General features: G+C 40.9%; 3 protein-coding genes and 1 long non-coding RNA gene across 7 annotated transcripts in view; 3 read left to right on the top strand and 1 right to left on the bottom strand.

Moving 5' to 3' along the window:
* The first annotated feature begins 1865 nt into the window (after positions 1–1865).
* On the top strand, positions 1866–15183 carry washc5 (WASH complex subunit 5). 3 transcript variants are annotated; one of them, XM_034874563.1, is made up of 29 exons: positions 1866–2040; positions 2712–2979; positions 3295–3440; positions 3664–3748; positions 3954–4054; positions 4496–4688; positions 4807–4959; positions 5122–5235; positions 5698–5869; positions 6382–6509; positions 6904–7033; positions 7377–7489; positions 8010–8176; positions 8497–8572; positions 8676–8786; positions 9638–9778; positions 10305–10385; positions 10547–10648; positions 10971–11150; positions 11318–11442; positions 11947–12109; positions 12266–12368; positions 12445–12524; positions 12745–12848; positions 13232–13361; positions 13533–13629; positions 14004–14157; positions 14321–14408; positions 14705–15183. In XM_034874563.1, the coding sequence occupies exons 2-29, from the start codon at positions 2794–2796 to the stop codon at positions 14759–14761; spliced, it is 3480 nt and encodes a 1159-aa protein (XP_034730454.1). In that variant the 5' UTR covers positions 1866–2040; positions 2712–2793; the 3' UTR covers positions 14762–15183. The 3 variants fall into 3 exon arrangements, with proteins under 3 accessions (XP_034730454.1, XP_034730455.1, XP_034730456.1); XM_034874564.1 differs by lacking the exon at positions 1866–2040 and adding an exon at positions 2159–2177; XM_034874565.1 differs by lacking the exon at positions 1866–2040 and having other exon boundaries at positions 2794–2979; positions 14705–14790; positions 14891–15183.
* Positions 10990–14370, bottom strand: LOC117946425. Its single transcript, XR_004657032.1, has 2 exons — positions 14292–14370; positions 10990–11228 (listed from the first exon to the last, which is right to left on the bottom strand). It is a non-coding gene; the product is annotated as an uncharacterized LOC117946425 (long non-coding RNA).
* Positions 15184–15258: 75 nt separating the features above from the next.
* nsmce2 (NSE2 (MMS21) homolog, SMC5-SMC6 complex SUMO ligase) lies at positions 15259–18863 on the top strand. Of its 2 annotated transcripts, none has more exons than XM_034874567.1 (6): positions 15259–15672; positions 16233–16345; positions 16736–16889; positions 17585–17676; positions 17924–18030; positions 18484–18863. In XM_034874567.1, exons 1-6 carry the CDS (start codon positions 15558–15560, stop codon positions 18593–18595), a joined length of 693 nt encoding a protein of 230 aa, XP_034730458.1. In that variant the 5' UTR covers positions 15259–15557; the 3' UTR covers positions 18596–18863. The 2 variants fall into 2 exon arrangements, with proteins under 2 accessions (XP_034730458.1, XP_034730457.1); XM_034874566.1 differs by having other exon boundaries at positions 15260–15678.
* Positions 18864–21279: 2416 nt separating this feature from the next.
* The window catches only part of lratd2b (LRAT domain containing 2b), a 2265-nt gene continuing 451 nt past the window's right edge, over positions 21280–23093 (top strand). Inside the window, exons 1-2 of the mRNA XM_034874868.1 lie at positions 21280–21458; positions 21773–23093. The exon at positions 21773–23093 is cut by the window's right edge and continues 451 nt beyond it. Of these exons, the coding sequence (XP_034730759.1) occupies positions 21972–22814 (843 nt within the window). The 5' untranslated portion in view covers positions 21280–21458; positions 21773–21971 and the 3' untranslated portion in view covers positions 22815–23093. The remainder of the gene's footprint in view (positions 21459–21772) is intronic.

Raw genomic sequence — 23093 nt, 5'->3', positions numbered from 1 at the left:
ATTATCAACCCCTATGGCTGCTGAGTACTCATAACAACCTCCAGTTATTAAAACTCAGAGACAGTCTTTCATGAAAAATGTTATCTAAAGCCCCTAATTTGGGGAGTTTGTTAGCACACAGAGTAGCTCACAGGTAAAAGGCAATCTTCATTTGTCAGCCAACTGAAGCGTTTCACTGACGAATGACAATTACCCGATCCAACAGTCAATGGCCGCCAGGCGACTCAGGGAGTGAGAACTGAGATCTGTCAGTGTTCTTAATGGGCAGAGGGTCATTTGGTCACTGTTCAGTCAACAGCCAAATGAATATATGTGTTTGGAATACTTCCCCATGGTATACGATTGCACTGTTGCTGTATTATATGGTGACCTTCGCCTGAATAGCATTTTATTCATCACAAACAATCTAGTTTTTCTACTATTCTCAAATGAGATTCTTCAAGAACAAGAAGAGAAAATCCCTTAAGGCACCAGAAGGTTCAAAGAAGTTGTGCAGTAAGAGACCTCATTAAGTGCAAACCTTTCATGAGGCTTCCCAGAAAAGCCATATGACCCAGGTGCCGCTGAGAATGTGACCTTGGTGTGATGGTAAACGGGTAATAAATCCAGCGGCGGCAGGGACACAGTATGTAGTTTGTGGACAGCCGGGTCAACGAGGAGGCAAGCTATGAATCCAAATTACACCTGTCTGTCTTCCTCCCTTGTCCCCTCTATAAAATGCATTGAAGTAATGGTGCTCCAGCGGCCTGGCGAGGACATTACAGTAATGGCAGCTCACCTTGAAATATATGTCACACCCTCCGTCTCCAAGTTCCTTATTAATCACCACTCTTTACTAATGACTGAAGTAAATGTGATATGAAGAGAATCTGTAAAAGGAAAATAATAATACCCTGAAGCAGGGAATCATTTGCATATCAAAGATAACATGCAATTAAAATAATGCAGCAGTGGTGGATGAAAAGATAGTGTTGCCTTCTAGATGAACATTGACTGAAGATGACAGTCAGACCTGCCACAGTACGCCGAGACATTAACTGGCTCAAGATTGAGATGAAACTCGCTCTGCCACACACATAGGTGACAGGTCAAACAAACAGCTCTCTCCATATGACTGTTAATAACCTCTGGCTCACACTGCTTACAGGAAGTGCCTGCCAGCCTGTTAGACTTATTGGCAATAAAAGTCTGAATTTAAAGGAAACATGAGAGCTAAGGCTTAGGCTATTCATCCACGTTGACCACATGTTGGTCGTCAGTTTTTTCAGCCGTGGCAGACACAGTGGGCGGTAGACTCCAGTATTTCCAAGCAAGGTCCATTATTTCTCCAGGCAAATTGATTTTATAGATGTGTTAAATAATGATGCTGTTAAAGTGACTGCAAAGTCCCTTCAGAGGCCTCCGAGAAACTGTGTCAAGCTGAAGGCTTCGGGATGTTACATATCTTAGCTGTGGATTTATTTCTGTGGTTTTACACAGTAGCTTGGTTTAATTTCAGTTCAGGCTTATTCTCACTAGTCGATGCCTGCAAATCACTGCATCCCCGTGGAGCCAGAAATCTGCACTCCCAGACTCAGTGTAGAAGAGCAGAAGTGAGACGGATAAACTGAAGCTATAGTGGATCTCTGTCGCCATCTAGAGAAACATGCACCCCTTACTGAGTTTTAAGACAAAATCTGAGTTCCGAGTGCAAATGGAACGCATACCTACTAAACTCAGCACCTGACCCCTTTTTGTCTTTGTGGAATGTAGTTTACAGTGATTCAGACTAATATATGTATATGTATCTATTTGATTAACATTAGGAGGTAGTATCACTGCGAGTCGCATCAAACGGTTTGTTGGGAAATGATCGTTTAAAATAAGGAAATAAAAACACAGATTTCGAAAATCTAGCAAATTTTTGTGGCGAAAGTCAAAAAGTGGGCCATGCTTGTTACCGCCCTTCTCCGGCGCGCTGAGGGACAAGAATCAAACACACCCAGTGGAGTCATATGGTTGGTCATGAGGAAGTAAACAGGGAAGAGAAGATCAAAGCAGGTACGTTTTTTACTACAACCTAGGACTTTTAAAATGTCGGGCTATGTAAATTACATTAGCAAGATGTAAACGAGTTAGTTTGCTACCATTCGTTTGCATCTTTTCATGTGCTGCCGTCTGCAGCATCAAGGCGAACGGTAATCGAAGTAGCTAGCAGACTATATGCTAAGGTTAGCATGCACATAATAATATATACTATAAACTACCGTCACACTCCTCAAATTCATCCATTCAATGTTTAACAATCAGTCAATGAGTGGTTGCAATGTGTGTGGATGTGTCTTCAAGAAACATAGGAATTTCGATATCTATGAGTTTTGAAATGTTACAAACACAGACATAATAGGAATAACGTTAGAATTAGTCAACATTGCAGTGCAGTAGAGCAATCTTAATGCTTGTCGCACTTTATTTCCGGTGAGAAAACCACCATTCTCCCATAAAGTACTTTGATAATAGTACTATACATTTGCTAGGTAAGACTAATGTAATACTAATGTAATAAGCTATTACCTAAACCACTTGGGAGCATGCTGTGTGTATTTGCCCCTGTCAGGAGGAGTACTAAGCAGAACCAGTCTAGGTGATGCCAGGCATTCATTGGGGCGAGGATTACAAAAATAAAAACTGCATCAAACTACCTGTTGTTTTCTTTGTTTTTTTACCCCCAGCTGGAGTATTCAAGCAGTCAGTCATAAGCAAAGAGGTCAAGGGTGGTAGTTTTGAGCATCCTCTTTTTTTTCTCCAGCCGTCATGGTGGACTTCCTGGCGGAGAACAACCTGTGTGGCCAGGCCATCCTCAGGATAGTTTCCAGAGGAAACGCCATCATTGCAGAGCTCTTGCGCCTCTCTGACTTCATCCCTGCAGTTTTCAGGCTCAAGGACAAAAGCGAGCAGCAGAAATACGGAGACATTATTTGTGACTTCAGCTACTTTAAGGTATGGAGTTCATCAGGGCAGCTGTTCTAAGACCTGCTTGGCTTTGGGCAATTAGTTATAGTCTCACCCTTGGGTCATTGTTTAACATACAAGCTACATTAAAACCTATTTACATGTCTATTTTGTAGACTTGAAGAAAGTGGGCTGATGTAGGCTTTTCCTAGAGCTCAGGACAAACAGTTTAGCTCTGAAATGAAATGCCTTCTTATGGAACAGCTCTTCAACCCTGTCTCTTTATTAGAAGCGGTGTGTACCTTTTTTATTGGGACACAAGTATAGATTGATTGATATTGTACGATATTGCTTCTTCGCCAGGGTCCAGAGTATTATGAAGGGAAGCTGGAAGCCAAGCCTGAGCTTCAAGACCTAGATGAAGAGTTTCGAGAGAACAATATTGAGATTCTGTCGAGGTTCTATCTGGCATTTGAGAGTGTCCACAAATATATAGTGGATCTTAACAGGTAAGACAGGAATGGTCTATTTCGGGTTTATTTTCAGTTCACAATAAGTTCAGTAAATTTATGTAGTAAAAGTTCTTCAGAAAAGGATAACACATTTTTATCTGTCCTATTGAAATAAACAACTAAAACACAGTCCCTGAACTTGACCCACACACCCCTTTTCTTCATCTCTTTTTTAATTTGTTTTAGAAGTTGATATTTTATTATTCTCTCCTCTCTTCAGATATTTGGATGACCTAAATGAGGGTGTTTATATTCAGCAGACTTTGGAGACAGTGCTTCTAAATGAGGATGGGAAACAGCTTTTAGTAAGTAACAGAAATGGATTTCAGTTTTAATGTTGTAACATTACAGGAGCAAGCTAACATAACATCTGTTTGTGATGAGTTCATACCAGAATGAATCGGGCTGTGTCACTGATTTGCGGATTCATTTATTTTCATCAATTACACATTAAAACTAACCCAGAAGAAACCACTGAGGTTGATTGTGTCTGTTTTTTCGCCCACCCAGTGCGAGGCTCTCTACCTTTACGGAGTCATGTTGCTGGTTATTGACCAAAAGATTGAAGGGGAGGTCAGAGAGAGGATGCTTGTTTCCTACTATAGATACAGGTGTGCTTGTGACTCACTCACCCACTCACACACACACACACTGATTTCTTTTCATCCCTCTCCTTCTCAGTTGCGTTGCATCCCTTTATGTAAATATGCTTGAAATGTGATATAATTAAAAATGTGGATGCACTTATTTTATCTTCACTGATTCTGAATTGTATCAGACATTATTTCACATCAAAAGATTAGTTTCTATAGAAACCTAACTCTAACATCTTCATATTTGAATGACATGAAAAATCTTATCTTGTCTGTTACATTAACAGGAATGCAAGGTGTGCAGATAATATAAACTGAAGCAATTTATTATGGCTAAATTATTTGATAATTAAACGATGCTTTACCAGTGATACTAAGAAATAACATGCTACTTTTGTCCTTCCTTGACTCAATCTTTAAATTGTCTCCCATTATTTTATTGTTTCACATTTTTTTCAGTGCTGCCCGTTCATCAGCTGACTCCAACCTGGATGATATCTGCAAGCTAATGCGCAGTACGGGCTACTCCAGTCACGCTGGAGCCAAACGGCCAGCCAACTACCCAGAGAGCTACTTCCAGAGAGTTCCCATCAGTGCCACCTTTATCAGCATGGTCCATGGGAGGCTGCGCTCGGACGACATATACAACCAAGTAAGAAACATTTAGTCAAACATCTTTTTGAACCTTTGATAGACCAAAATGACAGATTTTGTGTCAAATGTCCTGGGCGGGACCTAACAAAAATCTCACTTCTCTTCCCCTCCATCAGGTGTCTGCGTACCCTCTACCAGAGCATCGTAGCACAGCGCTGGCTAACCAGGCAGCCATGCTTTATGTCTGCCTCTACTTCAGCCCCTCTATACTGCACACCCAGCAGGCCAAGATGAGGGAGATAGTGGACAAGTACTTCCCTGACAACTGGGTAAGCCCTTTGCTGCGTGGTGAGATTGTTCACTGGTCGTCCTGTAGGCTTAATCAGCACCAATGCCAGTAGATGTTTTGGCATTTACTTTGATGTGTTTTGGCATTCGCTAAGTGTTCTATCTTGCTTCATCTCAGTTTTTGTGTGTGTGTCTGTCTGTAGGTTATCAGTATATACATGGGGATTACAGTGAACCTGGTGGAGGCCTGGGAACCATACAAAGCTGCCAAGACGGCACTCAACTACACCCTTGACTCTGCTAACATCAAAGAGCAGGTATTCAAACAATTGTATTGGCTTTATTGTCACACAGACCTCAGCTTTGCCAATGTGTCTCTGAGTGTGGCACCCTAATGTATGCAGGTACTGATAACTGCACCCAAGTCATCCAAGGCGACATTACAGATTCTCAATTGATACACAAGGTTATTAATCCAATCAGTCTGTTAGAAAGCATTTGTAAACTTATCTTGAAAAGTTTGGTAAAAGATAGTGAATGTACGCAAGCTCAAATTGACGTACGGATACTAACAAAAATGTGCAGTGTCATAGTCAGGAAAAACTGCAGCCATAGCAGGGGGTGGCAACTGAATGATCCTTGTTTAGTGGGTCATCTGCAGACATTGCCATGCTTCCTAAATGCCACTTGTAGGAGTGAATGAATGATTTAGTTATCATCCGAGATGATTTTAACCGTATAACCCCCAACCAACACCACCACCTTCACTGTATGTTTAGGCCACGCGATATGCAGCTAGAACAGAGAGCCTGAGGCCTCAGGTGCAGCAGCTGCTAAAAGAAGGTTTCCTCAGGGAGGAGATCATCCTGGACAACATCCCCAAACTCCTGAACTGTCTGAGGGACTGCAATGTTGCTATCCGCTGGCTGATGCTGCACTCCGCAGAGTCAGGTGAGAATACTGGGCAGATTTGTCCTTTAGAACACAGGTGGAATGCATAACGTCTCTTGTAATGCTTTAAATGACTTCAGAATAATAAATTACGTTTTTTTCTTTAAGTTTAGCTGGTCCCTTATTTTTGTCGGCTCTGTGTAAGCTTTTTGTATCCATAGAAAAATAGATAAGGCGTCTGTAGGTGTAGGTTGTACATAGCACTTAAACAGAGACAGAGTGAGCGATACACAGACTTTTAGAAATATATTGTATAGTCACATGTTCTTATCTGAATTCTCTTATTAATACATGTATTGCAAAATAGCCTCTCTCTATATATATATCCTGATACAGCCTGAATGGAAGGATCCTTTTTTTTAATCACATTTTTCCACCACTGCGACCATTCAACTGTCCATACATGCTCCTTAGATCGGATTGCCGATTGCTCAGTTATTTAGGATCACCCCTAATAAAACTAGGTCTTTCATTTACAAGAAACTCAAATTTTCTTTGTTATTTTCTTACAGCCTACGATCCAAACAACAAGCGACTGCGCCAAATCAAAGATCAAGTTCTCAACGACTCCAAGTACAACCCCAAGATCCTGTTCCAGCTGCTGCTAGACACTGCTCAGTTTGAGTTCACACTCAAAGAGGTGAGGGAGTCTCTTCAATACTAGATAATTAATATTTCCTTTTATAAAAAAATCAATTTCATATGAAAGAAAACAAGGAGCCACTTCATTAATACTGTGGGAGATGTTAAACAAAGGAGGACGGACTCTGGGTTGTTAAGTTGCTTTCAAAAATATTGGTCTCTTCTCTTTTTTTTTTGCTGGAGTCAAAGTGTGAAATGAATGTCAGAAATATCCATGATCAAGCCAACTGTGTTTCTCATTAGGTGTGTCCTCTCTGTTGTCTTTTAGCATAGACAGCATATGGCTATCCAGTCTGTCATTTGGAGCAGACACAAATGTAATGTTCTCATTACACATCGCATCTGACTAATCCCTCCGCATTGACTTGGCGTCTGTGCTGTCCCTCTTCCAGATGTTCAAGCAGATGCTGTCAGAGAAGCAGATCAAGTGGGAGAGCTTTAAGAAGGAGGGATCAGAGAGAATGACTGAGCTGGCCGAAGTCTTCTCGGGCGTCAAACCTCTCACCAGGGTTGAGAAAAATGGTGAGTGACACTGCGAGCGTGGACAAGGCAAAAGGATTACACACACAGCAACGCGGGGGTGCTGACTGTGTCATGCTCCGAATGTAATGGATTCTTTCAGTGGAACGCAAATGCTTCAATGAGTTTGAGCTTGAAGCTGTTCAGAGAAAGATTTTTAGGCAGGGAAGAAACGTAGTGGAAGAATGAATCTAGGGCACACATGCAGGGAGAGGCGGATTCAATTCACATTTCACATCAGTCGTACTTACTTCGGTCGTTACGACTGTAGCTCGAGTAGCAGAAACCCATTTTCCTTAACCACCACTTGTGAAAACTACTTTGATGACCTTCTTTCTCCACACAGAGAACTTACAGGCCTGGTTCCGAGAAATCTCAAAGCAGATTGAGTCTTTGAACTATGAGGACTCCACAGCTGCTGGGAGGAAGACAGTTCAGCTCATACAGGCTCTTGTTGAGGTGAGCAAGATGAAAACATTTCATTAAACTGACAGGGCTGTTCATTAAGATTTGATTTTCCAAATCATCATTGGAGTCATTAGACCTCATAATTTGATAACATTAGACGAATAACGTTGTACTATTTAGTTTGATTGCCTTAGCGTCATGCATAACTAAAATGCAAATCCAATAACACTTAATGCAAACGGTAGGAGAACAAAGAGACAACCATAACTGCCATATAGACACTCGTCAGAATACATTGAAATGTCTCGTTGGCTCAGCGGGTTGTAATGCCCTCATTGCTCTTGTCTGTCCTACCACGGTCTGTTGTAAAATAAGAAATAGAACACAGGATTTTCGGTCATTAATAACTGTTTGCACAGTTAGCTAGTTCATTGGTACAGTCTTCTGAGCCAACACCAAATTATCCTCAGGAGCTAGAAATGGAAGGAACACCAATGGAGAATGAGACTGCCAAGCGAGTATTCCTTGGATACAGGTATGTGAATGTGGTGTTGTTTTGTTTGGTCTCCAGGTCCAGGAGTTTCACCAGTTGGAGTCTAACCTACAGGTCTGCCAGTTCTTGGCTGACACCAGGAAGTTTCTGCACCAAATGATCCGCACCATCAACATCAAAGAAGAAGTCCTCATTACTATGCAGATAGTTGGAGACCTGTCGTACGCATGGCAGATAATTGACAGGTACTAACTTACCGTTAAACATTAAAGCCATACAAAAAAATACTGGTACATAAGAACATGGTAAAGCAAACATATATGTATACTCATTTTCTAGCATATTTTGATTTTCACTGTAATTTCACATAATGTTCAGTTAGAAGCACCTCAATAACATGGAGATAATAACATATGTTTGTATTACATTGTCAGCCAAAGACAAGAAGACACTCTGCCAGACCACAGTGCTGCAGTTGTTTTGACTTATTTAGCTTAGTTGTGTTTAGCTTTTGTCTGCACAGCAGAACTCACCGGTTCTTTCTGGCTTACGTTTTATTTTGCAGCTTCACATTGATGATGCAGGAAAGCATCAGAGTCAACCCATCCATGGTCACCAAACTGAGAGCTACATTTCTGAAGGTGAGGACTAGGCTCACATGCTCACACAAAGACAAGATAACATTAACAATTGAAAAATGATTCCCATAACTTAAAGAATTCTTTTGTGTTTGTGTGTGAACAGCTGGCATCTGCATTGGACCTTCCGCTGCTGCGAATCAACCAGGCCAACAGTGCGGACCTGCTGAGTGTTTCACAGTTCTACTCTGGAGAGTTGGTGGCTTATGTCAGAAAGGTACAGTATATTACAGGTCCTATGGCATGCAAATGTCACTTTATGAGTTTTTTAACATTAATTTGAGTTCCCCCAGCTTACCTGTGGTCCCCCAGTGGCTAGAAACCGAGTCCTGGGTATCCTGCTCTATCTTTGAGAAAATGAAAGCTCAGATGGGCCAATCTGGAATCTTCCCTGTAGGTCGTCATTAGGGGAAAGGTTACCTCCCCTTTCTTTCCCCCTTGCCCCGCTTTTCTCCTCTTCATTAGCATTTAACATTTAACAACAGACACAGAAATTGCACGTCCTAGGAAAGCTCGATGTGGGACCGGCTCTAGTGGCTGTAATTCTTAAGACTTCAGATACAGTATTTGAGGACCACTAAGGCCTACTGTATATAAAAGCATCCAAAAAGCAGCAAGTCATAGGACCTATAAAGTCATGTTTTCACCTGTGATCTTATAAAGTTATTTAGCAGACATTTCCTGTGGCACTCACAAATGAACACGGTTTCCATAATGGTTTGACAACTTTTACACATGAGCCCTGCATGCTGTAAATGATTGTTCAGTAGCCGCAGTAAACACCTGCCGTCATGATTAATGTTTCTCCAACCATCTGTTTGGCAAATTTACCCCAAAACAGCCACTTAGTGGATGTTGACTAAAGCTGCTCTTACCTTCTGGTTTCATCAGCCACATGCCATGTTATTTTATGTTAGAGGATTTGCTCCCACTAGCTGAACACGAGATTTTTCATCTACAGCATTGTGGACCATCTGCTTTTGAAAGATTAATCTCGACTCTTCTGTTTTGACAAAAAAGATCTCAAAGGTATTAGATATTAAAGATTATTTATATTCTTGTTTGCAGGTGCTGCAGATCATCCCAGAGAGTATGTTCACCTCCCTGGCCAAGATCATCAAGCTTCAGATCCATGACATCATGGAGGTGCCCACACGGCTAGATAAGGACAAGCTAAAGGACTACTCGCAGCTCGGGGCTCGCTATGAAGTAAAACAACTGTTCACTTCACAACGTGCATGTAGCTCCTGGAGTGTTGTTCAGAATGTCATTGAAGTGATGAAAATAATCCTTTGATAATCTATGACATGGAGAGCAGTTATTTGAGGTCGTCATACTAGCTGGCATTTCTGAACATTTTGAACTCATTTACAGCTTTTGATGCAATTAGAAATTTGAAAAAGAAGGCTCAGAGACTTACTAAACTAGAATTTGCTGTTATTGAGAATTTTTAAATTTTGTCAAATGTCTTGAAATCCCAACATGATTAATATATATTTTTGACTAGAATTTTAATTTTAACCTTTAAACAATACAGCCTGGCAGATGTCTTTTTATGTAGTCCAAGTACAATGTCTGCTGGCATTCATCTCTCTTTATACAAATTCATGCAGAATATTCTGTCTTTAACTTAATACTCCTAATACTTTGACATTGGAATGATTTAATTTGAAGCACACTGGATTCTATCTGTCATTTGTGTGCCTAAACATCCTTCTTCTTCATGTGTTAAAAGGTGGCTAAACTCACCCACGACATCTCCATTTTCACCGAGGGGATCCTGATGATGAAGACCACTCTTGTTGGGATCATTAAGGTAAAGTTTCCTACCCTAACATTATGATTGAATATTAAAACACATTTCTGTTTGTTTTAACTCGCAGGCAGGAATATGGTGACCAGCCACAGTGCAGTTGAAGAATGAGTTAGTGTGTAGTGTAGTAGATTTTACTTTACCAACACACTGTGGCGCTTTAGGTGGATCCTAAGCAGCTTCTGGAGGATGGCATCAGGAAGGAGCTGGTGAAGAGGGTGGCTTATGCTCTGCATAAGGGATTGATCTTCAACCCCAAGGCTAAGGTCAGACTTGATCTGTTGATCGCTCAATATTTTTATCTTTATATTTTACAGTGCGTTACTGTGTTACATTAAATCACTGAAGTGGACTAGAAGTGGAGAAATTTCTCCAGGACACAAGACAAAAACAATAAGCAATTCAAAATTACAGGTTTTGCTTGGAATACAACTTAGAACATCTTTTTACTGGCTCATTGTAATGATTTTTTTTTTTTAAAGCAAACTGATGTACATGTCCTTTTGCCTTGCGAGAATCAAGGATAACAGCAGTGAGAACTTTAAAGATGAGACTAAACATCTCTCTCTCTGTCTCTCTCTCTCTCAGCCTAGTGAGCTGATGCCCAAGTTGAAGGAGATGGCGGCCACCATGGATGGGTTCTACAGGTCGTTTGAGTACATCCAGGACTACGTCAGCATTTACGGCCTTAAAATCTGGCAGGAGGAGGTGTCCCGTATCATCAACTACAATGTCGAACAGGAATGCAACAGCTTCCTCAGGGCCAAGGTAAGGCTCAATCAGTCACGTGCTTTTTACAGTTTCTGATCACATCCCGGAACGGTGCACCGACATCAGCTTGTCCCTCTGTAATCAACAAGAAACACGCTGCTTGTTTGTCTATTTGTCAATAATGGGAGTTGATTGATCGTTTTCTTTTTCTTGCTTCCAATCAGATCCAGGACTGGCAGAGTGTGCACCAGTCCACCCACATCCCCATCCCAAAGTTTCCCTCTGTGGATGAGTCTGCCACCTTCATCGGTCGTCTGTGCAGAGAGATCCTCCGGATCACTGATCCCAAGTATGTGGCTCTTTGTTTCGGAAAAAAACAACAAACTTCGAGCTAGAAAGCTACACACTGAAAATGGCATGTTTTGAAGAAAATTTGTTTTTTTCAATAAGGCAGGCCTGCTTGGTTATTTCGGAAGAAATATGTTTAAGGCATATGCTCTTTAACTGTGACGTTTTGGGAATGATTGGCAGGGATTTGCTATGAACAATATATACATGCTGATACACTGGTAGGAGCAATATGTTACTGTATTGTGTGAACAGTTACCCTAAATTTAGTATTTCCAAGAATATTCTGCAGAGCCACGCTCGCTGCTTCCGGAACTTAGCGCCGGCCAGGACTATTGTGATTTGTTTAAAGAAATGCAAAAAACCCAGAGTCATTTGCTCTCATATCTGCAGAATGTATGTGTGGTGTAGCCAGACCTTACTCCACAGCGCTGTGGAGATCTGGGTCTGGGGTCTGGCAATGCGGGACAATAAGCTCCCTGACAAACATTGGTCCTTACCACAGGGTAACGTGCTACATCGACCAGTTAAACACCTGGTACGACCTGAAGAGCCACCAGGAGGTTACCAACAACAGGCTGTTCTCTGAGATCCAGAACACCCTGGGAACATTTGGCCTCAATGGACTAGACCGTCTGCTCTGCTTCATGATTGTCAAGGAACTTCAGGTAATTAGCATATTAAAAAGTCTCAAACAAAGCTACCATAAGGCTCTAATTGGTGAAAAAAAAATGAAGGAATTCAGGTCTATAAGGGCTTTTATGGTATCATAGTAGGCATACCTGCATATAGTTAGACTGTTAGCAACCTGTTTCTCCCATCAGAACTTCCTGATATTGATTCAGAGGACCATCCTGAAGGACAAAGCTGTGGTGGATGTTTTCAAAGCCATGCTTGGGGCTGTCAACCCAGTCCAGGGTATTGTGGGTAAGTACTTATTTAGGAAATCCTACAATCCACCAGGATCTTTTTGTTCCTTATTTATTTTTCTTTCGTGTAACAGGTAATGCCAGCAAAGTTTACGCGAATGCTGTGGCCAAAACGCAGAAGATGTGGGGTGCATACCTGGAGGCCATCATGAAAGTACTGATCCATGATATTCTCTAATGTTGTGAATAGAAAATACTTATTGAAAAATTGCTGTTTTGATAAATCTTCTGTAAAGATAAAACATGAGTGCAAAAGCCTTTAACACATCTTTTAATAAATACCTCCACTCCAATCCCGCCACTAGATCTCATCTGCCAATGCCAATAAAGACATGATACTGTAAAAAATAATGTTAAATAAATGTGTGTTGTAGGTTGGTCAGATGCAGATTCTCAGACAGCAGATTGCAAATGAGCTGAACTACTCCTGCAAGTTTGACTCCAAACACCTGGGTGCTGCCCTGGAAAACATCAACAAGTAAGTCAAGTCTCCCCACCTCTCTGATATATCTGTAATAGTGTAATTATTATCATATTGTTTTGAGGAAAGTAATGCTTTGTTTCAGTATCATATAGAAGTACCTGTTGTTTAGATTTATTTAGACTCATGATACATGTGTATGTATCCAATTAATTATAACAATTTTTTGCACTGTTTTTTGGTTGTCGCTAGTACTAGTACGATATTAATGACTTGATGTTAATAGTCTTGCTGATGAAGAAAATATGTGATGTGACTTTTCCTAATTAGAATTTAAGCACATTTTCTACTTGATACCTGATTATTGCTCTCATTTTTAATTTTTCTTCAAACTCTTTTCTTCATCTACAAAACGTCTATTTTCTTTGTGCCCTTGCCAGGTCTCTGCTGGCAGACATTGAAGCTCACTACCAAGATCCATCGCTACCCTACCCTAAGGAGGACAACACTCTTTTGTATGATATCACTGCCTACCTGGAGGCTGCCGGCATTCACAACCCACTCAACAAGGTCTGGAGATAATGGCCGTTGCTTTCCACACATGTGATCAGTGTTACCAAATTGATTTTCGTAAACTATCACAAACTGAAGCTAGTTTATTGACTGCACTCTCTTGGTCTTTTTTGTGTGGTTATGCATTGCAAAACGCTCTGACTCTTTACACATTTATGTTTCTCACAGATCTACATCACCACAAAGCGCCTGCCTTACTTCCCCATCATCAACTTTCTGTTTATTATTGCTCAGCTGCCCAAACTTCAGTACAACAAAAACCAAGGCAATTACTTTTTTCATTTGACTATATTACAGGTTTATCGTATTGTTGGTGGTGAGTTATTAAATTGTACAAATGTGAGTGCAATAGGTCAGATCACTGTTACCACATGGTATAACACCCATTAATGGGTGCTCTATCTCTTGCTATTTGGATGTAGTTTTAACTGGGTAGGCTACTTACTGTACTGCACACATTTAGCATTATACTGGGAAATGAAGAAAGTCACTTCCTGGACAAGGAATGTTTAAGGATTGTAGGCACTTCCCAATCTTGTTATAATAGTGATAAATGACGTGATGGCCAGTATGCTAGAGTTGGTATGTAACAATGCATCAACATATAAATGACTGCACAACTGTCTTGTGTTTTCCCAGGAATGACCTGCAGGAAAGCCACAGATCCAGTTGACTGGCCTCCGCTAGTGCTCGGCATGCTCACCCTGCTCAAGCAGTTTCACTCAAGATACACACAACAGTTCTTGGCTCTCATTGGTCAGTTCATCCGCTCTATCATGGAGCAGTGCACAAGGTAACAAAACAGACTTGACTAGTATGAAATAAAAGTGTAATATTTAGTTTTAAATAAATGTAATGTTTCTGTTTTAGTTTGCTTAATCCGAATACTTTGATGAAATGTATCCTGTTGTGGCTTTATGTACTCACGTATGAGTTTCCATTTGACCCCATCATAGTCAGAAGATCCCTGACATGCCTTCTGATGTGGTGGGAGCTCTGATGTTCCTGGAAGACTATGTCAAGTACACAAAACTGTCACGCAAGGTAGGATAACTTTGAAAGTAGCCTAGTAAGGCTGCTAGTTACATTAAGTAATAATTTACATTAACCAGGGGATAGCTTTGATTTTTGAGGATTATATCCTGACATGTTTAGCTTTAACTGTATTGTTATACAGGAAGATATAATACCTTTCAGCTGGAAGAAGTGGTTAATCACACACAACATGCCCTGAATGAGACTATAGATATGTTTTAAGCATTATGTCTCTTTTTTAAATTTTTATTGGTTTTACTGTGGGATAGTGTGTTTATTATTCATTTTTTCTCTGTATTCTTAAGGTGGCAGAAGCCCATGTGCCCAGTTTCATTTTTGATGAGTTCAGAACAATACTGTGAAGATCTGGATGAAGCATTTCATCAGAAAAGTATGCTTTTGTTGCCATAGGTTATTTTCACTGAAGACATTTTAACTTGTTATATTAGGAAAAGCATAGGTGTGTTACTAATAACATTGATGTTTTCCAGTAATCCTTGACATTGTGTCAGTGAGCCACCATGCACAATCCAAGACCCCGAAACTGAAGCAGCTAAATGGATTTCAGCCTTCATTCATTTTATTATTTACACCAGTGTTCCAATGTATACCATGAATGTATACCAAAAGCCTGTTGAATTGTTATCATTGACCATTAATGTTTAATGCACTAATGATAGATTGTATATAGATAGAAAATTGTAAGAATCTAATGCCGACTTTATGTATGATCGCTCTGTGCCATTTCAAAATGAAATTCAGTAATAAATACGATTTATCATAATGTTGTGTCGTTTCTCTTCATTTGATGTTTTGGTCAAAGCTTTTATTTTGAAAAAAACAATCAAACCTGGAAGTCGGACCTTAGCTTAACAGTTAATGTTTCGCGGGTGATTTTGGTGTTTTCTTGTAACTTAACTAACGTATTTCACGTTTGGTTCTTATCTTCCTTATATCATTAGTAAAAAAAACTGGCAGAGATTAAGAAATTGCTACTTCACACACTCGTAGGATAGCTCCTCAATTAGCTTGCTAGCTAACGTTACGCGTACCAGATCAGCAGCAGGGCACGTTAGCAAGCTAGGCTAACGTAAAATAGCTTAACTTTTGGGTTGTCTGTAGTGTGGTATCCCCAGAGGGTAAAACACATCCACCGGGATGTCTCTTAGCGCTGTTCACGGAACACTGTCGAGCCTGCGGTCATGTCAGACAGACATCAGGACGGGAATGGACATAGTGTCAGATGTGGCTATGGACCTGGTGGAAACTCAGGGTCAGGGTAAAGATTACAATCACTCTCAGTAACGTTATGAATTTTACCCTCAGTTGCTTTGCTGGTCTTGGTTCAATCTTCGTTTTATTCTTTGTGAATACCCGGGATATTCCCAGAATTCGGAGAATGAGGGTACCAGCTAATGATAGAAAATTAATTTTGCCAGCGTATTTACCTAGGTACCTAGTTACCTAGCGGTAATGTTAGCTATAATTTTGAGCTAAGTTATTTGCTACTACTATTACGTTAAATTACTTGGGTATTTAGCTACATTTTATGCTACTTTAAATATGTTAAATTAGCTCCACCTTGACCACATAACGTTACATTTAAGTATTACTTGCATGTTAGTCAATGAGTATGATCCATTAATATAATATACTTGCGTGGCACTTGCTTTCCTTTTTATACGTCTGTTGCTATTGCTTCAGTTTTATAACACATGCAGGATTTGAATGCAAGGGTTTTATATGACTGAAGTATTTTTTTAGTGTGTTATTTGCCAATATTACATGAAGTAAGGGAAATGATACATCTTTCTGCATGCTGTTGTGTTGCAGATGTAGAGTTGAACCCTGGCATCAAAGAGATGGAGGCCATGATCCTGGAGTGTGCCAAACTGGACAGAGAGATTAACTATTTTGTTGATATTGTGCAACAAGTCACAACAGAGGTGAGAGCAACCTGGCATGGTTTAATCGTATAAGTGGAAAACACCCTAACCCCCTAACTACATTTTTTTATTTATTGATTCTGAGAACAAATTCTCATTTGCAACGATGACTTACAGTCACACAGTTACACATTCATACCGGAATGAACTGAACCGGTCAGCCTCAGGATGCATTACTGAGATAAGGGCTATACAAAAGGACATAAAGATGATTGATTTTTTTGAAAGGTCAGCAATCATGGTGGCTTCTGCTCCGCTGTGCACACCCAGATTTTTTGGAGTGGCAAGTCTTAATGTCAAGGTGTTAGTATTGAATGTCAGAGAAAACATTGAAGTTGACTTTAATTGTATAGGTCAAGGAAATAGTCTAACCTACTACCATTTCTGTAGAATACCACACAGCAGCCAGAGGCTATGTTCAGCCTGTCGGCCAAAGTGAAGGAGAGGTTCACAGAGAGAATAGACGGGCTCTCTGATGCTGATCTGCAGAATCACAAGAAAGTGGTGGCCTTCAAGGACATCATCAAGAACTCTTTCAACCAAGGTAAGGCCCAGGCAGATAGGAGAAATAATCTAAATTTGCACTGCTCGGCTTAATGTATTTAGGATTTATAATAGACAATGATAATAGCTGTGTTTGTGGGACGGCTTCTCAGCCAAGGAGAGAGAGAAATCTTGGAATATTTTTTTTTTTCTTCAAGATAAGTATTTTAATTTTTTAACGCAAATCCCTTTCTTTACTTCTGAATAATTATATTTCCCTGTCACCCTGTAGAGGTAATTATCTGTTTTATAATTGTTGTCCTTATTGCAGCCTTTATTTAAAAATGCGGCCACACTGAGACAATGCCATATTTTTAGGTGCTCTGTTTTAGGTTCTCATGTGTGGGCGGTTGTGTTAGATATCTGTGTTAGCGGGTGAGGTTTTTGTGTGTATGTAGGTAGGTAAAATCTGTTGGTGTAATGTCTTAAGGATGTGCTACAATGAATGTATTTGGCTGTGTGTCAACGTAAGAGTTTAGGAATGGTAGTGAAATGTGGCAAACCACAAATCCTTCATGTGTAATTTTTGAAAAAGCATTTAATAACACTCATAACTCTGAATGTATTACCACCTGAGTGGGACATGTTTCTGTATTGCATAAACCTAATTTCAGCCAAGTTCATTTCCTTGCCTGCTGGCCTTGATCACTGTGACTGGACATTTGGGAGCTCACTGTGTGTATGTTGTGTTTTCAGCCAACCAAGAGTCAGCAGAGAACACGGAGGAGCTTGATGAAGACATTGCAGTTACACAGAGCCAAGTCAACTTCACCTGCCCACTCACACAGGTAGCCTGCTGATGTGTTATTCTACTAATTCACCTCTTCCCATTGAATGTTTTTTTTTTTTTTTCATATTTTGAAATGTTCCCATCTTATTACATCTCCACCTAATTCTTGATAACATATTTGATTTTGTTTCAGAATCACCAAAACATAGAAATTCACCTTGATACGTTTTAGCAGCTAAATTGTGTTTTATTTTTTTGTCTCTGAGTTTCATTTCATAACACACCACTGTGAATTTCTATTCAAGGTGGAAATGGTGAACCCAATGAAGAATGAGAAGTGTAACCACCACTATGATGAAGCAGCCATACTGGGCCTGATCAAAGCAAGACACAGCCAGAAAAAGAAATGCCGGTAAGACACTTTCCCTCGGAGAACTGTTAGAAAGTTGAGTCAGGTTTCGCAGCAGTAAACAATTGGCGAGCTGGCGTGGGACCAGCACTCTGCCTCAAATTACATTTTCTTTATTACACTGCTTTGATGTTGGAAGGAAATTAAATGTGGCAGCTCCTAAAGGAACACTGATGAAATTCCAGTGCCAGCCTATGTTTTCGTTAAAAACACCTGCTTATTGTCTTAGGTCCTGACTCACGTCACTGTGCACGCTATCCACGGACATTCTAGCAGCAATGCTCAAGAAGACTTTTCTGATTGTGATTAGGTGGAGGACACTTTGTTTGGCCTGTCGGTGTCAATGCAAGATTTGATTTAACTTGTGCTTGCTCACATTTAGTTTTTTGCATATTTTAGTTGTGTCTTTAGCGCCTTTCGAACATGTTAAAAGTGTCTGTGTCTTTCTCTGTCTAGCTGTCCTGTGGTGGGCTGTGGGAATACAGATGTGAAACAGTGCGACCTGATTCAAGATGCAATGCTGAGAAGAAAGATCCAGCACCAAAAGAGAAACAACAACCGGACATAGTTCTTTTTTTTCTTCTTTTTTTAAAGTTTGTATTGACAGAACCTTGTGATCATAAACCTGTCATGGTATTTATTTGTTAATGATCAACGGGTTATGTTGTTGGCAGTAATTTGAGACAGTTGTTTTCATCAGTACTCGTTTGGAAAATGTACTTTTCGTTCTGAGATTTGTACCTCAGAAGTGATGACTTGTTTGTATTTCCGCTGGAGCATTTTTTGCGTACTCCAGTCTTGTTGAATGTAAATAAAAGCCACAGACCTTTCATAAATGTATGCCCAAACTTGTATTTTTAATTGGGAGTATGGGTAGATCTCAATATCTTTGCATGATGCAGTAATCTGAAAGAACCACAAGAGAGCAGTGTCTGCGTGAGGACACAGGATTTATGCTATTTCTTGGTGTATTCATATTTACATTTAGGGAGGATTAGTAGTTGAGTTGTGATCACTACTGGCATCCATACATCCCGGAAGTCCTCATTTGAGTTTCTTTAGGTAAGTAATTGGAATTGTTGGAATCTTAACTTGTGATTCTCCTTTTAATAATAAGACTGTTGAGACTAAATTAATTTCCTCATACACAGATTTGTGACTGAGCCATAAACAAACCATTCTTGGACATCTGCGGGAATGCACTTTGCACTTACGTGATGAAATCTCTCCCTTCCTGCACGCCATGCTCCTTGTGAATGGTCTTTGTTCCAAAGAGAAACAAACGTAGCCTGTGTTGTGATCAAACTAGGTGAAGCTAATCTTTTAATATCCTTGCATCAGGCACTTTCAAAAAAATCTCTAATTACTCTTCCCCTCCAAAGAGTGTGTCACGCAGCACTAAGAGCATTTCGCCAATAAAGATATTAACTGGCAACAAATGATCTAGAATGTGGACTCATGCGGTTTCCCACTCTGCTTCATTTTGAATTAGCATTCTGCAAATCTAATCTTGTTTACTGCGCAACATGTGAAGTCACCGGTAATTTCACAACAACAGTTCAATTTGTGGGGAGGAAGTGCACTCAAACACGCATCAGCAGAGCATTCACCATATCACAGGCAGAGCCATTAAGCTGTTTCTTTAGAGGGAGGCAGAGCTGTAAATATCCTCAGAAATTCAATCATAATATTGTACAGACATGCAGTGCTGAGAAGAAAAAAAGTATATACAGAGAAGAAAAAAAAAAATATACAGTCAATTCCCCAGAGATGTTTGCTTTCTTCTGGTTATGTTTGATCTGGAATACACATCCATCTGTTCAAACGCTCCAAGCAGTAGGTGTAATGGCTGAGTGAGACACTGTGAGCCTCAGTGTTTGGCTTGTCCAAGGAGGATTTTACCTTTTGGCAAGAAGTAAGCATAGTCTCACTTCCTGGCACGAGAATCCCGACCGGGGCAGCGCCAGAACTGGATGGAGAGAGAGGAGAACAGCAGGTCCCAGATCAAACTGGTACACCAAAATTCTGGTCAGGTGTCATGCTCTTCTCCCACTGCATTTTGGAGCTAAACATGATCTCCCCTCTGAAATGAATGGAACAATTGACTTTAATTGTTTATAAAGACTGCAATTCATACCAGAACTTTAAAGAAAGTTGTGTGAAAAGTGCACAAACAAAACGTTGCTTAACACTACTGTACTTACTGTTACTACTACTGTAGCTGCATGATTATCCCTTGTTGGGATTCCTGTGTTCCTCCTCATAAATTGCAAACTTGGAATGTGCATTTTCACCAACATTTTGACAGTCTCCGTATTGAAAGCACAGAAGTAAATAATACAATGACTGATGGTTGATTTACATTAACCTTAGCTTCAGGGTCCTGCTATTGTGCATGCTGACTCCCTGTCATTCTGTCATGGCTTACCGGGACATTGGTATAGAACAGAGCCATTGTTAATGTTAATTAGTGCCACCTGTGCTTTTCCTGCTGTGACAAGTCAAAATGTCTACTGGACAAAACAGGTCTTCCGTGAAGTTTAATTTAGGCAGAGTGCATTTCGGAGATACTTAGCATCACTGTTTCGATATCCCTGCTGGCATCAGTGATGTGTACAACTTTAAAGGCAAAATGCTGCAGAGCTAATATACAAAAGGAACCATATGACATTATATAATCAGTCTGGATTTGACTGTACAAAGCTATGGCTGGTTGTTTAGAATGATGCAAATTTAAATTCAATAGAACACTGTTATTGTATAAAAATGAATTTAATTTCATGGAAGTTTGATGTTTTTATAATTTCCTTATTAACTTTATTTATGGACTCACCTCTTTAGTAAAGATGCATGAAGAATGCTTTTGTTAATTACAAAGTTTGCGCGTATAATCCAGATATACATTATATCAAATTACTGCCAACAACATAACCTGTTCATCATTATCTATTTAGCTGTATGTTTATAAACATTAAGGATTATTCCCCCCCTTTGGACTGCCAGTACTACACACACTGAAGTCCACTTGTAATAAACACAGGTGAGTTATTTATTATGTAACCTATCCCTAAAAACAATTGTTTTATTTTCATCCAATAGTATACTGAACCTGAATTAATTACAGTATTTTACTTTGACAAACTCCTTGAAATAATCTCATAATAATCTGACTTTGGGGGTAGTTTTAAATCAACTGAATATGTAAATGAGGTGTAAAGGAGAACTGTTTCTTTAAATGACAACACCTCCCAGCAGTCACTGGGTCCTGGGTGAGTTTCGCTGCAACAAACACTGTGGTTCATACTACACTCAGACAGGCTGTGCAGCAGAGCTACCCGCACAACATCCTAGCACACAGGAAGCAGCAGTCCGCCAACACAGTCTCAAACCCGGCTCCCTTTACCGATCTGACACCAGGAGCTGAACCGCAGGTGAGTCCGTCTGCTCTCGGGGCCGACTGCGCACTGATCAGGAGAAAATGACCAGGTGTAACAGTAAAGTAGCCTTCAATGAGAAAAACTAACATGACAGCAGGAGAGTAGGTGGTAAGGTACAGTGCTATGTGAAGTTATAAGTAAAAACAGCAGTGGTTCCATGATGAGTAGTGTGTGGAAACTGTGAACCAACAGGTGTGTCTGGTCACACCTGTTGGGAATGTATGCTTAGTAGCCTAGTAGAACTTGTAGATTGGCTTCTAGGCTTTGAACTCGTTGTTTAAGCTCCTTTCTTTATTATTTGTGTGCAGGTCGGTGTTCATTTGGAGGATAACTAACCTACAGCCGGACATGGATTACTGGTACCCGTCTTCACCACTTTGGATTTAGTTAAGACACCGCGCGCCTCTCTGTCTCTCCTCCCAGGTGAAGTGAGTGCGTAAAGAACAGGTGGATCCTGTTTCTGTGTTCAGCTTTATCCCCGCTCCCCTTCATCCGCCTGTCACCTTTATGGGGAACCAGGTGGAGAAACTTACTCATTTAAATTACGCAGAGGTGCCAACGGCGGACCCGAATGGGTTCGACCCGGACGACGACGGACCGCGGATCGGCGTCTCTTACATTTTCTCCAACAACGACGACGACGACGACGACCACCACCAGCAGGACGAACGTATGGACCGCTTTTCATCGGACAACCACCGCGCGGTGACCTATGACGAGAAGCCCTACGACCCCCAGGACGAGCTGGAGTGTGCGATTTCCTACCGAGAGGAGTGCGTCTACGAGACAAACCGCGGAGCCGCCGCTCACTCTGCGGAAAGTCTCCTGAACAAGTGCAGACCGGGAGACCTGCTGGAGTTTGTGGCAACTGGACAGTATCCTCACTGGGCTGTTTACGTCGGGGACTTCCAGGTGGTTCATTTGCACCGGGCTGAGATAAAGAACAACTTTCTCACCGATGTGAGCCAGGGCAAAAAAGGCAGGATAGTGAACGGTCTCTACAGATACCGTCCGCTCCCGCCGGAGGTGATCGTGCGCAACGCCTTGGACCATGTTGGCTCGAGAGACAGAGAGCTGTACTGGAGAAACTCTGAATGCTTTGCTGCCTGGTGCCGCTTTGGCAAACGGGAGTTTAAAATCGGAGGGGAGATAAGGATAGGAAAGCAGCCGTACAAGTTAAAATTAATCTTTTCAGAAAAGAAGAGTCACGTCCTGGAGTTTCAGAGCCTGGAGGACGTGATCATGGAAAAAAGGAGGAACGATCAGATCGGCAAGGATGCTGTGACGCAAGAGCTGGCCAACCACCTGAACGCAACACATGAAATCAAAGAGGAGCATTTCGTCAACTGACTCTGGATGCTCGGTAACCTGGTGCGGATTGGAGTTTTGGGTTTAAGGGTGTGTTCAATGAAGAACTCATGCTGAAAAACGAAGCGTGTGTGTGTGTGTGTTGGTGGGGGAGCACTTTTTTCCCCCCTCGCGATCAACCAACAAGAGCTCTGTCTCTGGGATTGGGTGCATGAGCCAAACACAAGTGCATTTTAAGAGGGAGTTCCAATTCATCCAAATGAGAGGAAAATGATTGACATCTGGGCTGACACTCAAGTGCATCAGCAGAGAAGATCACAA

The sequence above is a fragment of the Etheostoma cragini genome, chromosome 6 (assembly GCF_013103735.1).
Source record: "Etheostoma cragini isolate CJK2018 chromosome 6, CSU_Ecrag_1.0, whole genome shotgun sequence".
Taxonomy (NCBI): domain Eukaryota; kingdom Metazoa; phylum Chordata; class Actinopteri; order Perciformes; family Percidae; genus Etheostoma; species Etheostoma cragini.
This window is presented reverse-complemented; position numbering and strand designations above follow the sequence as displayed.

What these genes read in the sequence shown, in the direction of transcription:
- washc5 (XM_034874563.1), top strand. Translation starts at nt 2,794, where the DNA reads ATGGTGGACTTCCTGGCGGAGAACAACCTGTGTGGCCAGGCCATCCTC. An exon ending in GTGACTTCAGCTACTTTAAG is followed by an intron (nt 2,980 to 3,294) that starts GTATGGAGTTCA and finishes CTTCTTCGCCAG; the next exon opens with GGTCCAGAGTATTATGAAGG. An exon ending in TGAGAGCTACATTTCTGAAG is followed by an intron (nt 8,573 to 8,675) that starts GTGAGGACTAGG and finishes GTGTGTGAACAG; the next exon opens with CTGGCATCTGCATTGGACCT.
- nsmce2 (XM_034874566.1), top strand. Translation starts at nt 15,558, where the DNA reads ATGTCTCTTAGCGCTGTTCACGGAACACTGTCGAGCCTGCGGTCATGT. An exon ending in TCACCTGCCCACTCACACAG is followed by an intron (nt 17,677 to 17,923) that starts GTAGCCTGCTGA and finishes TTTCTATTCAAG; the next exon opens with GTGGAAATGGTGAACCCAAT. An exon ending in AGCCAGAAAAAGAAATGCCG is followed by an intron (nt 18,031 to 18,483) that starts GTAAGACACTTT and finishes TTCTCTGTCTAG; the next exon opens with CTGTCCTGTGGTGGGCTGTG.